We start from the raw sequence: 14350 nt of genomic DNA on the forward strand, positions 1-14350 counted from the left end.
AGGCAAGGAACGGTTGAGTGGATTCGGTAACGGAATTAAGGTGCAGCTTTTGCTGCTTTTCTGATGGAAAGAAAAAACCGTTAGTGCGGAGATCGACGTTGAAAATGAGCAAAAGGCACTAACGATTAAAAATTTTCTCATACCGCTCGATCATTAGGATTTTCACGCTGGATGGCGTGAAACTCTTTGATCGGTGGACTGATCGATGGAGCCCGAACGAAACCCCTTCGGGATGAAAAATCTCGCGAGGGTGAGTGACACACACGGGCGTCGTTCGCACGCACACGCATGGAAAAGCATAAAATATATATACTTAAGACGCGTGTGTGAACGTGCAACTACCGGTACATATACCTGCCTGATGGTCTCATCTCGCCTCGCGCGTCAATGATAGAATTCGAGAAAAGAGGAAATTTCGAGATAAAAAAATATCCTGCCGAGGTCGCAGGTATATGTGGAGAGAGAGAGAGAGAGAGAGAAAGAGAGGCGCGAATGATTAATCGATCTCGGAACTGTGTATAGTGGGAGCCAAGGCAAGGCTGTGCTATGAGGCTAGGATAGGTTCGGCTACGTAAGAGGAGGATGATGCCGATGAGTGCAAGGGATGCTAAAGAGTGGGGGGAGAGCATATGGCACTCTGCTGCCCTTTTTTCTTTTCTTCCCTTTTTTATCACTCTTTTTTAACCTTTGCACTACCGCGGAAATGTACTCGGAGCTCGCACCAAATTACCAAAACAACCAGGAATATATATATATATATATACTTATATATGCGTGCACGCGCACATTCGCGTGGGATGCAGGGGGTGCTACTCTCTCTCTCTCTCTCTCTCTCTCTCTCAATCTCTATATACTACACTCTTTTCTTCCGCTACTAATACTCGACTCGTAAAATCACCAAAATATCTATTGCCGTGCATCCGCGTGGGATCGAGGGTAGCACACACGTTGCTCGTCTCTTCTTCCGCTATTTCTATTAAATCTTCCCACAACCTGCCATGCGTCTCATAAACTTCAATATGCGCTTCTCTATACATATACAGAATTATGAAACATGTATACTCGAAGCTCTCACCTAATTACTAAAACATCAAGAAAAACATGCATGCACTCTCGTGGGACCCAGGAGGGTCAGGTACTTAACTTTTTCTTCCAATATACTCGTAGAGTGACAGGAATAGTTGGATATTTAATTTGGTGAATTTATAACTATCGTTTCGGCACAACCAATATGATGTACGTATATATATATATATATATTGGAGAACGTGAAAATTGCTGTATCATTTTTCTATCAGCTGTAATTTTAATTTGAATAATGACATTTGTGTTGTACTGAAATCTAGAAATGGGTGATATATGAATGTTTACTTTAAAGTCCGCAAAATCGAATACAAAAATTCAGTATGGCGTATCCAATATCGTGTGTCGAATTTGTCTCCAAGCCTTCGAATTCAAAGTAACACTTTGATACAACAGGAATACCGAGTTTTCAATCATGTTTGCCAATATCTGCCTTGAAATAATTGAAAATATTGAAAAAAAAAAGAGCAAATAATGATGAAATTCTTACAAAATTGTTGTCATATTGATTTTTTCCATTTGCAGCGACCAAAGGGTAAAGTGTCAAGGGCTTTCATAGCCTGTAAGTTTCATTGATTTTACTGGATAAAATTGAATAAACCATGAAATTAAGTAGATATGTAAGATTACTCCCGTTTCTTCCATTATTCCCGCAAAATCTTACAACAGTATTGGTACACGCGTTACAATTGTCCAATCTGCTCCTCTATATAAAAATGATGAAAATTCAAGACGAGACATTGAAAAGGATGGAGTGAACGAAAAACGACGGGGGTTTAAAAATAAATGGAACGTGATAAGAGGATCGAAAATGGATGAGGATGTACGGGGTTCAATGGCCAGAAATTCAGAAATCTAAAATTACAGGCGCGAGGCGATAAGTCGTGGGGCCATGTGGGTCTCGTTCTTTCTTTCTTTCTTTCTTTCTTACGTGTGTAGGATCGGAACGGAGAGAGGGGTAAGAAGCTCATCCTCAGACTCGGAGGCTTGAAAGCCTGCTGTTTCTCAAAAGTCACTATCTCATCGAGCGAGCTTCGCGTGCTTCAATGACAAGCGCAGAAGGAGAGGCCTCGGAGGTTCAAGTGCATATCTAATTCTGATTTTGCGTCTAGATTTTTTCTTCCATTTCATTGGAATCCGAGCACACTGTCGTTTGGTATGCTGCATGGATTTGTGTATTTTATAAAGGGTGAAGCGAATAGAGAGAGGCAAGTAAGAACTCGAGGGGGGAGTATAACTTGCTTAAAAGAGAGCCTGTGTGTGTGTGTGTGTGTGTGCGAGAGAGATTAATCCGACTCCTACACGAGGGACACGTGTAGCCTGCATTGAATAGCACTTTCTACTATCTAACCAAAGCTATTTTTACAGTGACTCTTCCTTTGAGCGTGGTTCCTTTCGGGCGTATAAACGACGGTAACGTTAAGCCGATCGACGATCCCCGAAAGAGGACTTTTTTGTGTCGCGCCTTCCAGAAGATCTCGGCTATTTCACGCGAGTCACGTTTGCCTCGGCGAGCAACCATCACCAACGTACGATCTTATACGTACAGACTCGAGTTTTTCCCAAATCTTTCTGAACCGCTCCTCGGTGGCGGCGGCGGCGGCGGCGGCGGCGGCGACTCCTATATATATATATATATATACAGTACATAATCCATTTACTGGAAATACAGGAAATAATGCGAGATTTTTTCAGGCAGAACGAGAACGATCTATTCGTGTGAAAAAAAAAAAAAAAGAAATGATAGAACCGAGGGGCATCGTGCCGATGTAGTTTTGGTTATATATAGGCAGGGGATCTAGGGAGGTGATCGAGAAAGGGGTAACTGCGCGCACCCCTCTTATAACCTACCTGCCTCAGTGTTTTCGTCTCTCGGGTTACTAAAGACGCGGAAATTCGGAAATCGCGCGCTGCGGCTTCCTGAATGGGAGCTATAGCTGCGAGAGCTAGATGAGATCCCGATGCAGCGAGCTGGGGATTCTCGCGCGGTGTGCCCAAGCCTCTCTTAACCCCTTTCCTTTTTTTCTCCTTCTCCATCTTTTTTATTCCTTCCTCCACAGCTGCCGCGCGCGAGCAACGGCTACAAATTCAACACAGATGCAACCTGGTGTATTGTCAACATGCTTCTCTCTCTCTCTCTCTCTCTCTCTCTCCAACTCGTTCTCCGTTTAATAGACCCATACGCTCTATTCGCATTTCTTTCTCCCTTTTCTATATATATATATATATATGTGTGTGTGTGTGTGTGTGTGTGTGAAGAAAAATCTTCCTTTTTGGAGAAGAAACGATATTATTACGAATCCTGTACGTATTTATGGCAATTATCGCAAGAATGATCACGATAATCGCTCTTTCCAAATTATTGAACGATAATAATGCAGCTGGCGGAGATAATATATAATGATAATAATACATGGAAATAAAATGGAACGCGGTAAAAAGAAAAAATGGAATAATAAGGATATGGTGTATATACGGGGGTACGCTAGAGAGAGCTCGAAAAATGGCCTCCAGCGTCCAAAAGAGGGAAACCCTTTGAATCCCTGGCTGCCTGTAGGGGCGCGTAACAAAAAGAAAACGAAAGAAAAAAACAAAATTGCGCAAGATGACATCTCACGGCTTTCATCGAGCTGCCAGTCTTTTCAACTACCTGCAGCTCCTACCAGCTGTGTTTTCTCAAGAGATTTCGGATTTCGAATTTCTGGACTTTCTTATTGCGCCATTTTTCTCGCTCCCCTCTATACGAACTAAAGAAATTTATGCTTAATTTTTATAAATAAATCCTACCATTTATCTCAACATAAATTCCACATATTTATTCGCAGTTCTTTGCTCGCAGTGTCCAGAAAATAAGAAATACCGGATGATCGGATCGAGTTTGACGGTAGATCGTGCGGATACGATACGTGCGTGTACATATATATATATATATATACGTGTTCTGTCACGGTGTCACCTTCTGCCTTTGTAACGGGCCCAGGGAAAAGGGATCGTAAGACTGCATGGTTATCCTGAATCTTGTCGAAAAAGATCTCTCGTCATTGTTGCCTCGGTAATATATTGTGTTTACTTGGAAAATCAGAACCGCGATCACGTCACAATCGGAAACGTCTACTTCCTGTGTAAAACATTGAAATTAAATTCAGCTGCTCGGATCATTTTTCTTCCACTCTCTTTCGTCCCCTTTGAGTTTATCAACAATGCCACTTTATCATTTTATATCGAGCTGCGAAATAAAATTTATTGCCAAATGAAAAATGCAAATTTATACTCACCATTTACTTTGTGATTTTACTGCAGAAAAGGAATTCGTGTATATGGGACATTTTGGTTGCACGGATGATTTAATGTAATTTATTCGGTGCAGACTGGAGAGGGGGGAGGGGGAAGTACATAAAATAAAATGGCAAAAAGCGACCTTTTCCCAGGACTCTCTCCTATATATATATATATATATATACGTATAGCATATACTACCTGAGAGCCAGGTTCGGTTAAATCCAGGATCTTGTCTCTCTATTTGAATAAGATTCACCCTGTTTATAATTTTCTACAAATTCTCCCCTCTCGCGTGACCCTTTCGCGAGACTCGGAAGGTATAATACGTAAAATCGTTTCCCAAGGGGCAAAGGTTCCCTTGGCAGCTCTCCGCCACGCCGCGCCGTCCCGGTACGATGTCTGTACCCCTTCGATGTCAGTTTTAAAAACGTCAAATTAGAATTTTGTACGGACCGGCTGGCACAAATTTTCATTTTCACCTGGACCTTTCTCTTTAAATCCATCCATCCATCCCCCTCTTTCGCCATTCCCCCTTTGCTTACCCCTTTAAGCCACAACCGCAGCCTTAATTTCATTCTTCGTCATTATTATTCCTAGAGTCGAGCAATTTATTTCACGAAACAACAATCATTTCGGAGAACACGTACACATATAAACTATAATACGTACATTATTATATATATTTGGTAAAGAAGGAAAACACCCTAGTTCGGCAATCATTAACAGGGGGGATGGATGGGAACGATCCGTCTTCTCGCGTAGGTACTTGAGCTTGAAAATACCGTTGGCCGAGTGTATTTCAGAATTTAGGAGAAGAGACGCAGTTTTGAGAAGCGCGTTATTGAGGATCGAAAAAACGTTGCTGAAAAAAGTTTATCGAGAATTGAGCAAAATGACAAATGGAACTTTCGATATCGATCGGGCGGCCCTGCGCTTGATGGATGATGATGGGCGATCGTCTGTGGAAAATTCGCGACGCGAATCAGCGATGGATAAAGCTGCTTCATATATATATATATGCCCCTTGTTCCATCAGCGTCTTTCGGTACCGAGAAAAGTGCAGGCTGTATGAGGCGCGTGAACACACGCGCTTCCGCTCTCCACGCGCCTTAATACGGAGACCCTGCACAATTATCATTCTTTCAACGCATTGCAGAAAAAAAACATTGCAGATACAGTTGCGCAATAAAGCGTCAGGTTCGTCAATTTGTAGCGGGCACGCTTCGATGAGCGAACACAAACGACGCTCGCTACGGTTGCGAAGCGATAATTTTCAATGAGGAGACACGCAACTCTTCTCGAAAATTGGAATCCGAGAAGTGGAATTAAACTCAAAGTCAAATATTGATTCTTTCGAAATTGCGCGCGCGTGTTTGTATTTTGTATGGGCGTAGGTTAGACCCGTCCGTCACGCAACAACGGCGCGTCTCCCGAGTTCGGTCGGTAAAAGCGACGAAGAAGAAGAAGAAGAAGAGTGAATGGGGGGGGGGGGGGGTGGGCCGCTTTTATTAAGCGATTACTCTCATTAGCGTGCACGCGATGCGTTTTGTAGCGGCGCTTACAAACCGATCTGCCGCTCGCGATCAACCTCCGAAAAAAAGCAAAAGAAACGCGCTAGCTATTGTATACAAGCGGTTCCAGTAGTTACGTAGAGCGCGCGCGCGCGCGAGAGAGAAAGAGAGAAGAGCGAAATCCGTTCACGCGGAAAGCGATGATCGCGATCGTCCCGCGAGTTTATATTGCGCGACCATTGAGATTGCACGGAGAAAAATGGAATTTCCAGTTGTGGCTAAACGGGAACGCGATGGTCGGGGGAGAGTGCGGACAATGGGACAAACCCTTGTCATATCCTTTGGGATCCGATGTCGACGGGAGAGAAAGCGACGTGACATAAAATTAATATTATCATCGATCCTGCCCGTAATTTGCATGAATTGAATAAGAAGATGAAGCGAACCGGTGGTGCGCGCGCGGTTCGCCGTGCATCGACGATACACAACACACAGTGCCGATAGACACGGTATGCCTGCACGAGCTGAAATTTGTCCTATGCGAAAGTACGACGACGGTATGGCAGGCCTCGAGGATATATATTTACATAAACGCGCGACTCGTGTGTGTGCGCGTATGTGTGCCAGTGCAAAAAGCTTCATACTTGGACGGTTATTTCGCTGCCAAAGCAACAAGAGGACGATGATAGACCCCCTTATAGCACACATAGTGTCGACAACGTTCCTGCTCTCAATTTGACACGCTGGAACGTTTTAGGAACATCATTTTTGACACTATGTACGCTATGCGGGATTTATTTTAGGATGGTGGATCAATTAAGGGGAAAGATTCTTTCTACTGTATACAGATGGAAGAGCAAGAATCGCGAGGAAAATATAGCTTGGAAAAAGGTCATCGATCGATCGAGCTGTAAACTGATTAGGCCGTTGGCTGCAGCAGCTATCGCAACTATCCCCTTTTTTGCATCGTCAATTTTCCCTCTTGTTTATTTTGCCTCCTCTCTCTCTCTCCTCCTCCGATCCCTCGGCGACATTTGTCCATTTGCTCGTCAGCCTTTGAATTCTTACCGACCCACGACTGTCATCGATCGGGCCAAACGATGAACCAGCCATTTGGAATTCGATCAGAAATACTTACGTTCGCATGTCTCCCTCTCTTGCTTGTATTCTTCCGCTCCCCCTCCCTCCCTAAATAATCGAGTACGTAAATTTGCTCGTCGCCCAAATCATCGAATAGATGGCTTCGGTCAACGTGAAATAATATTTCGTTGGACGTGCGACGCGATACCAGCGCATTACGTCCATGTGCCATATAGAACCGTTAAATATCTCTTTCGCGACTGACACACGTCATTACCAATCTGTATTGACTTCCACCAAAGACGTGAGTAGCGTAAGAAGCTTTACGACCCAAGTGGAATGCCTAACAGAGTTTACTATAGTGCTGTCGTAATGAATGGCAATCTAAAGATCAAGTTCTTCTGCTTCTTCTCTTTCCTCTGTCCTTTTACTTTTTTTTTTACTTTTACGCAGCATTTACCTAACTCGAACCACTCGACTAAGCCTTATCGAATAATCGTCAAACGATTCATGCGTGCGTATGTTGTACAATGTACGAGATGTACGTAAATATTTCAATCATACATTAAAATTTTCGATTGCTTATATTAATTTGCTGCTCGCGTTGCTGGCAGCGACATCTCTTCCCCGTATTCAAAAGATAGGTAGACTCTTCGAAAGAGGACTGTCGATATTACAGTAAGGGATGATAACAACAACCCGACAGATCGGTAATATGGATTGTCACACATTGTTATTATTAGAGCACATTGTAGAGATGGCAGTATGTGCGGTGTGGAAAAGAGAGAAGCACACTCTATCTATAGGCGCACAAGCGCGCACACGCGGATCCTTTCAGCATTATAGCAGAAGAAGCAGGTAGGTAGCGCGTGCGCTGTTCCCAAATCCATATTAAAATGGAGGATAAGAGTCAAGTCGTAGAGCAAGAGGCTAAGAATGATGATAATCACGAAAAGAATGGAAAATCCAAGAGGTATGTGAACAATTTGGATTCGTAATAATTAATGGTATTACGTACTCGCAAAATGTCCATTTAATACTCCAAGGTATAATTAATAAACTCATGACGAATAGCCGGTACCACAACCACGACACGTATATAGTAGACAGTTCTATTTAATATGTAATCAAATTCATTGATTGCAACAATCGTCGCCATGAAAATGCAAATCTCTTTTCCAGAGGATTCTGTTTCCTTTAAACTTTCATCATTATTCCGTCCCAATCCTTTGTCCAAATTAAAATTTCAACTTGTAAACAAAAACCCCCTGACTTATAGCTCCTCTCAATGGAGAAGTATACACCTAAATTTTTCTAAAGTTTTTGGTTTGTATTTTCTCGATAGCTCAAAAAAGAGAGACCGCAAGAAGAAAAATCAGGCTGCCCACAGTACTGTTGAGAGCTACAATAATTCCAGTACCACGGAAGAGAATGATATTCCTAGTGCATGCAATATCTCAATAAAAGATATACAAATGGCCATGGAAGTATTGAACATGCAGCAAAAACCTGCTAAAACGCAGGAAGAAGCCATGCAAAAATCTTATCAATTTTGGAGTACACAGCCTGTACCAAGGATGGGTAATGATATAAAAATATCATTTCCATTGTGATAAAATATCTTATTAATAATAATGAATTATTGCAGAGGAAAATTTTTCATGCAACGAACCTATAGAGCCAGATAAAACATCGGTGAGGGAGGAGCCCTACTCCTTACCTGCTGGCTTTCAATGGGATACTCTCAACTTGGACGATCCTTTAGTATTGGGCGAGCTTTATACCCTACTGTCAGAAAATTATGTCGAAGATGACGATGCAATGTTCAGATTTGATTATCCTCCCAACTTTCTACAATGGTAAATTAGTCTATGAATACCTATATCTATTCAAAATGGCATAGTGGATCAATTACAATTTTACAGGGCTTTACAACCTCCTGGCTGGTGCAAGGAATGGCACTGTGCTGTCAGAGTGTGCAAAAGTGGTCGTCTTGTAGGATTTATTTCTGCAATACCAGCTACCTTACGCATTTACAATCAGTATGTTCAATATATATATATATACATACATTTATAGTTTATTAATTGAATTTTGTCAATTTTCTTAGCTCTCAGAAGATGGTGGAGATTAATTTTCTTTGTGTACATAAAAAATTGAGATCAAAAAGAGTAGCGCCTGTTCTGATCAGAGAAATAACAAGGAGGGTTAATCTCCAAGGTATATTTCAAGCTGTGTATACTGCTGGTGTAGTTTTACCAAAGCCCATTGCAACGTGCAGGTAAGATTTTGTTTTTATTAAACTCAACTATATTGATTGGTCATGAAGCAAATCAATGTATGAATTACGTATAGATACTGGCATCGATCCCTCAATCCAAAGAAGCTTATTGAAATAAAATTTTCGCATTTGTCTCGTAACATGACAATGCAACGCACTTTAAAGCTGTACAAACTGCCTGATAACACAAAGGTGCCTGGCTTTAGAAAAATGGTGCCTACTGATGTGCCACAAGCTCACAAACTTTTAAGCAGTGTAAGTATACTTATATTTATGAGCTTCTTCATACGGCAATCGTAATATAATAAAGTCATTAATCTATTTAATAATAGTACTTGGAGCGATTTGATCTTGCACCAATGTTTTCCGTGGAGGAATTCGAACATTGGTTTATACCAAAGAATGGTATCATTAATAGCTTTGTAGTTGAGAATGATGGTAAAATCACCGATATGGTCAGCTATTACACATTACCGAGCTCTGTGATGCACCATCAAACGCACAAGACTCTCAGGGCTGCATATAGTTTTTATAATGTTTCAACGGTTACTCCGTGGCTCGAGCTTATGAACGATGCTTTAATATCCGCGCGCAATGTAAGTTGCACGATAAATTACGTGGTTCTTGCTGTATGTCTCTCTCTCTCTCTCTCTCTCTCTCTCTCTGTTAATTTTAATTTTGTCATTCCAGCTGGGCTTTGATGTTTTCAATGCGCTAGACTTGATGGACAACAAGGAATTCCTGACGGCGTTAAAATTCGGAATGGGTGACGGCAATCTTCAATACTACCTATATAACTGGCGCTGTCCTAGCATGACACCTGGTAAAATTGGTTTGGTTCTCCAGTAGTTCGTTAGTTAAAAACTTGGAATTATCTAGGCAGAATTATCTCGCGTATGCAAACATTGCAATGAAGCGCCGGGGGATGGCAAGAATTGCGATTGGTGGTATTGCTAAGAAAAGAAAAAGCCAATCATTTATTATTGATTTCACAACAACGACATGCTCTTTCGCAAACTGTCTGAGCGAATCTGACGATATTCGAAAGGTGTCACTCTTGCCTGCTCTGCACTTGGCGCTGCGTAAAGATTGCAATTTTAAACGATGCGTCTGTATATACATATATATCTATATGTACGTGACTCTAACTGTAGATAAAATATGATACTAAATACTGCGATAATGTAAGCAAACCAACGCAGGTATGTCCTGTTCAGATTCCAAATGCACTAATTTCTTTAACATTCTCAGCTGATCACGGTGCGAGGGCTGAGGTAAAAATAAAGTCAGGTTCGTTGAAAGAAATTTTGTCTTTTTCTTGGCTCCCTCACGACACACATTATCTATATGCAAATATATTATCATAGAGTATTTTTTTATTCATAATGAACCATCTGTTACACGATCAAATTTCAGCGGTAAAATTTATAAGTTTCTTTCATCGTTTGTACCACCGTGCAAAGGTAGTACTTAACAAGAAAATCAATAGAGTTTAATGCATCTCGAGGTCCTTTTTCCCCCACTGTCGCTCCTTTACGACACACGCTCGAGGTGCGCAAGGTTTCAACGATAAAGGGAGCCCAACGACCATGGAAAGATTAGCAAGCTGTTGATATTAGTCTTTGAGACATGAACTTGGAGCAGCCTTCGAATAGTTGACGATCTACACCTGTAATTACAATGAGGCAGGTGACATTGATTCATTGGCTTTCGCCTCTCCTTTATCAATATACTTGAACAAAAAATGATGGGTGAGAAAGCACGGTCACTCGTTTGATTGCAACCAGCAGAGACTACTCGCTCGCTGAGAAAAACTCTTCAAGAACACACGGTACCATTTTAATACTGGGAAACGAGCGGTGTAACAGCTGTTAATTTTTGGAAGAAGCAAAAATTCATTAACCGAGTGAATTAATTAGACGCTATTCGGTAAGAGTATTGGGTCTCGACGATCGTGATACTCTTTCAGCAAAGGAAAAAAGCGGAAACGTCCAAACGACAAACAATAGAGTCTGATAAGAATGTCGAGGACGTAGGTGGGGAACCCAACACGCACGACATGGAATAAATACAGGCTTGAAATTGAACAGAATTCAGTTATATGTTTCTAGTGCTAGCATTCTCTGGCAAACACGAGACTCGTACACACGCAAACCAACTCACCCTCTCGCTAGCTTCGTTTTTCACAATTAGCGACGGCAAGCCTGGCGCTACTTTTACCGATCGAGGATCCTTCGGGGTGGAATTTTTCTCAAAATCCTCCCCACCCCAACTCACCGCCGCGACAAATTCCAAGAGACATTGAAACTGTCGTGATTTATTGTACTAACGGGGGGTGCGAAAGGAAGCAAGAAATTCGCCTTTGACCAACCTGATATAACAATCACATTTATTTCGGGATCTCTTTCGCACGTTAGCCGGTGATAATTAAAGCTGCCTGTGAACATTTCGTTAACACAGTGGCACTCGCGCTCCGTCTCACGTCGATACCCCTAAACATTGACACAGCACACGTACACACGCGCGCCAGAGGTTCGGCGAGCAAGCAAGCGAACAAATAAAAAGACCACATTTCATTAATTTCTCAATAAGGTTGTAACAATTGCGCGCAACACGATGTTCAAAGTGTTATCTCTTCTGACCTTGTCGCTCTTGGGTAGCAATGCCAATAGGTTCTTCTTCGGGTACTTGACTTTAATTTTTTTCAACCATAGCCATTTATCGTTGTCCACTTTTAGGAAGAGTCCAACGAGAGCTTACATTAGCAGTAGTTTGGCATTCGGGAGGACACTCTTTAATCTAATCAGTAAGTTGTCAGCATCCGCGCGTGAATGACCCAAGATTCTCTGTTTAGTGGCACCTCGGTCGTCAATCATGTTCGCAAGAGTGAATTCGACATTTATTGGAACGTGCCAAGTTTCGTCTGCCACAAATACGGCATGCGTTTCCAGGAGGTATCGTCCAAATTTGGCATTAGGCAAAACACCAACGACAGCTTTCGAGGGGACCAAATAGCGATCCTTTACGATCCTGGATCATTCCCAGCGTTGCTACAGGATAAGAGTGGTATGAAACAAGAAAGAGCAAAATAGAATTATACATAAGAAACACGCATTATTCTCTGTGGCATTTATCATGTTAATTATTTTGGCAAGAAGCTATAATGTCGCGCTATTGTTCAGGTAAACTGGTGGTGAGGAATGGCGGTGTTCCTCAAGAGGGCAATCTTACCAGACACTTGGAGGTGTTCGCCGAACACTTGATTAGCCAAATCCCTGATGAGTCATTCCAAGGCCTCGGCGTGATTGACTTTGAGAGCTGGCGGCCAATCTTTCGTCAGAACTGGGCATCCCTTCAACCGTACAAAGATCTCTCCATGAGACTCGTGAGCAAAAGATATCCCACCTGGGACAAGAAGGCCGTCGAGCATCAGGCCGCAAAAGAATTTGAAAAATCAGGCAGGATTTTTATGGAGGAGACGTTAAAATTGGCTGTGAGCCTGAGACCCGCTGCCAAATGGACTTATTACGCTTATCCTTACTGCTTCAACGAAACCCCTAATCACAGAAGCTCCAGTTGCGAGCCTAAAGCGGTTGCGGAGAACGATAGGTAATTCCCTGTTCTCCCTGCTATTGTCATTAATCATGTTGTACGTTTGTCTGTCGATGATAAGAAATTACGAAATGTTCATTATCGGCCGGTACATGCATAGTGTTAGATTACAATATTTACGATAATTTGGGTCATTGCCAGGGTTAACGACGACGACGACGACGACGACGACTACAATGACGATGATGATGACGATGATATTCTTTAAGCGAAAATAAGCATGCTCGGGGATTCTTATCTCTTATCTCGATGTACTTTGAATGGCACAGAGTTAGAAAGGTTTCCTTGCAGGATGAAGTGGCTCTTCTCATTGGAGAACTTTCTGGCACCTTCCATATACATGCGATGGGAATTGACGCCTAGACAGAGATTAGGCTTATTCGAGGGAAGGATTAAAGAGGCCGAGAGAATTTCCAGAAGCACCAGTACCGCTCCAAAGATCATCCCTTACATTTGGTACATGTACCAAGATAAACAAAGCACCTTCGTCCTTCAGGTTAGCCAAATTACCTTTCATCTGTGCAGAAATCCATCAAACTAACTTTTATAATATTAATGCGATCAGTCGGATATGGAGACCTCGATGAAAAAAATTGCCGATCTCGGAGCCGATGGCTTCATCGTATGGGGCAGCTCGATGGACGTCAACACAAAGGAGAAATGTGAAAAATTGTATAATTATCTGCTAAAAGTCCTCGGACCAGCTGCCTCGAAGATCAAGCGAGAGGCGAGCCAAAGCTCTTACGCTTACACGAGCAATGGCGACTATATTGATGCAACTTTAAACGAAGAAACACACGACGCTATAGCAAATTCCACGCTGGTATTTAGCGAGGAGAGCGGCGGTTTATCCACGGATACCGCAAGTTTTTACTCCCTTCGACTCAACCGAGTTTAGCGTAGATCTATCGGATAGCTACTTGCGTAAGAAAATTGCTTGTATATTCTTGTAATAAAAAGACAAATGCACTGGAGAAGATTTATTATTGTTAAGAGAGATTCTCGAGGAGGAGGAAGAAGAGCAGCGTATATAGAGTCGGTGGTCGTAGAAGGAAGAAAGTATCCGTGCGAGAGACGCGAGATTTATTGTAGGGTCGCGGGTTGATTAAAGGAAGAGAACTGCGAGAAGGTAGGATGATTAGCGTCGAGCAGCAGGAGGAACAACACGGTGAGCAGTAACAGCAGCCATGCGGTTTGGCAAACCTCCTCTTCGTCACCTTTGGTCTACTCCGCCCAAGGAGGAAGAAGAAGAAGGAGAAGAAGAAGAAGAGGGCTCCCCGCTCCGTCTCCGACTCCGACTCCTTATGACGAACGCACTTCGGCACTAGCGCACGACATGTTTTACTGGTCCGAGGTGTAAAGCCTGGGGCGATGTTGCTTTTTACGGTGCACCAGGTAAGCCGTGAAAAATCCCCCTCGCTCACCACCAGCCATCCTGCTGCTAGTTCTCGCTCGCGTCGCGCAGCATCGCGTCGCGTCTCCCTCCATCGCACTCTTATCCTTC

The 14350-nt window shown here is 42.6% G+C and overlaps 2 protein-coding genes across 3 annotated transcripts; both read left to right on the plus strand.

Moving 5' to 3' along the window:
• The first annotated feature begins 7774 nt into the window (after positions 1-7774).
• Positions 7775-10539, plus strand: Nmt (N-myristoyl transferase). Its single transcript, XM_066741310.1, has 8 exons — positions 7775-7926; positions 8299-8534; positions 8602-8812; positions 8879-8995; positions 9064-9234; positions 9309-9489; positions 9567-9830; positions 9925-10539. Exons 1-8 carry the CDS (start codon positions 7850-7852, stop codon positions 10081-10083), a joined length of 1416 nt encoding a protein of 471 aa, XP_066597407.1. The 5' UTR covers positions 7775-7849; the 3' UTR covers positions 10084-10539.
• LOC136782122 (hyaluronidase-like) lies at positions 9925-13814 on the plus strand. 2 transcript variants are annotated; one of them, XM_066741312.1, is made up of 5 exons: positions 9925-10057; positions 12089-12300; positions 12417-12843; positions 13138-13342; positions 13412-13814. In XM_066741312.1, exons 2-5 carry the CDS (start codon positions 12174-12176, stop codon positions 13742-13744), a joined length of 1092 nt encoding a protein of 363 aa, XP_066597409.1. In that variant the 5' UTR covers positions 9925-10057; positions 12089-12173; the 3' UTR covers positions 13745-13814. The 2 variants fall into 2 exon arrangements, with proteins under 2 accessions (XP_066597409.1, XP_066597408.1); XM_066741311.1 differs by lacking the exon at positions 9925-10057 and adding an exon at positions 11366-11918.
• Positions 13815-14350: the final 536 nt, after the last annotated feature.

The sequence above is a fragment of the Prorops nasuta genome, unplaced genomic scaffold (assembly GCF_024137725.1).
Source record: "Prorops nasuta isolate Cenicafe-Biocafe unplaced genomic scaffold, Cenicafe_Pnas_1.2 PNAS00025, whole genome shotgun sequence".
Taxonomy (NCBI): Eukaryota; Metazoa; Arthropoda; class Insecta; order Hymenoptera; family Bethylidae; genus Prorops; species Prorops nasuta.

Coding starts and splice junctions, on each gene's coding strand:
- Nmt (XM_066741310.1), top strand. CDS start 7,850: ATGGAGGATAAGAGTCAAGTCGTAGAGCAAGAGGCTAAGAATGATGAT. Junction 8,813..8,878: donor CCTCCCAACTTTCTACAATG/GTAAATTAGTCT, acceptor ACAATTTTACAG/GGCTTTACAACCTCCTGGCT. Junction 9,490..9,566: donor CTCACAAACTTTTAAGCAGT/GTAAGTATACTT, acceptor ATTTAATAATAG/TACTTGGAGCGATTTGATCT.
- LOC136782122 (XM_066741311.1), top strand. CDS start 11,851: ATGTTCAAAGTGTTATCTCTTCTGACCTTGTCGCTCTTGGGTAGCAAT. Junction 11,919..12,088: donor GCCAATAGGTTCTTCTTCGG/GTACTTGACTTT, acceptor TTCTCTGTTTAG/TGGCACCTCGGTCGTCAATC. Junction 12,844..13,137: donor GCGGTTGCGGAGAACGATAG/GTAATTCCCTGT, acceptor GTTTCCTTGCAG/GATGAAGTGGCTCTTCTCAT.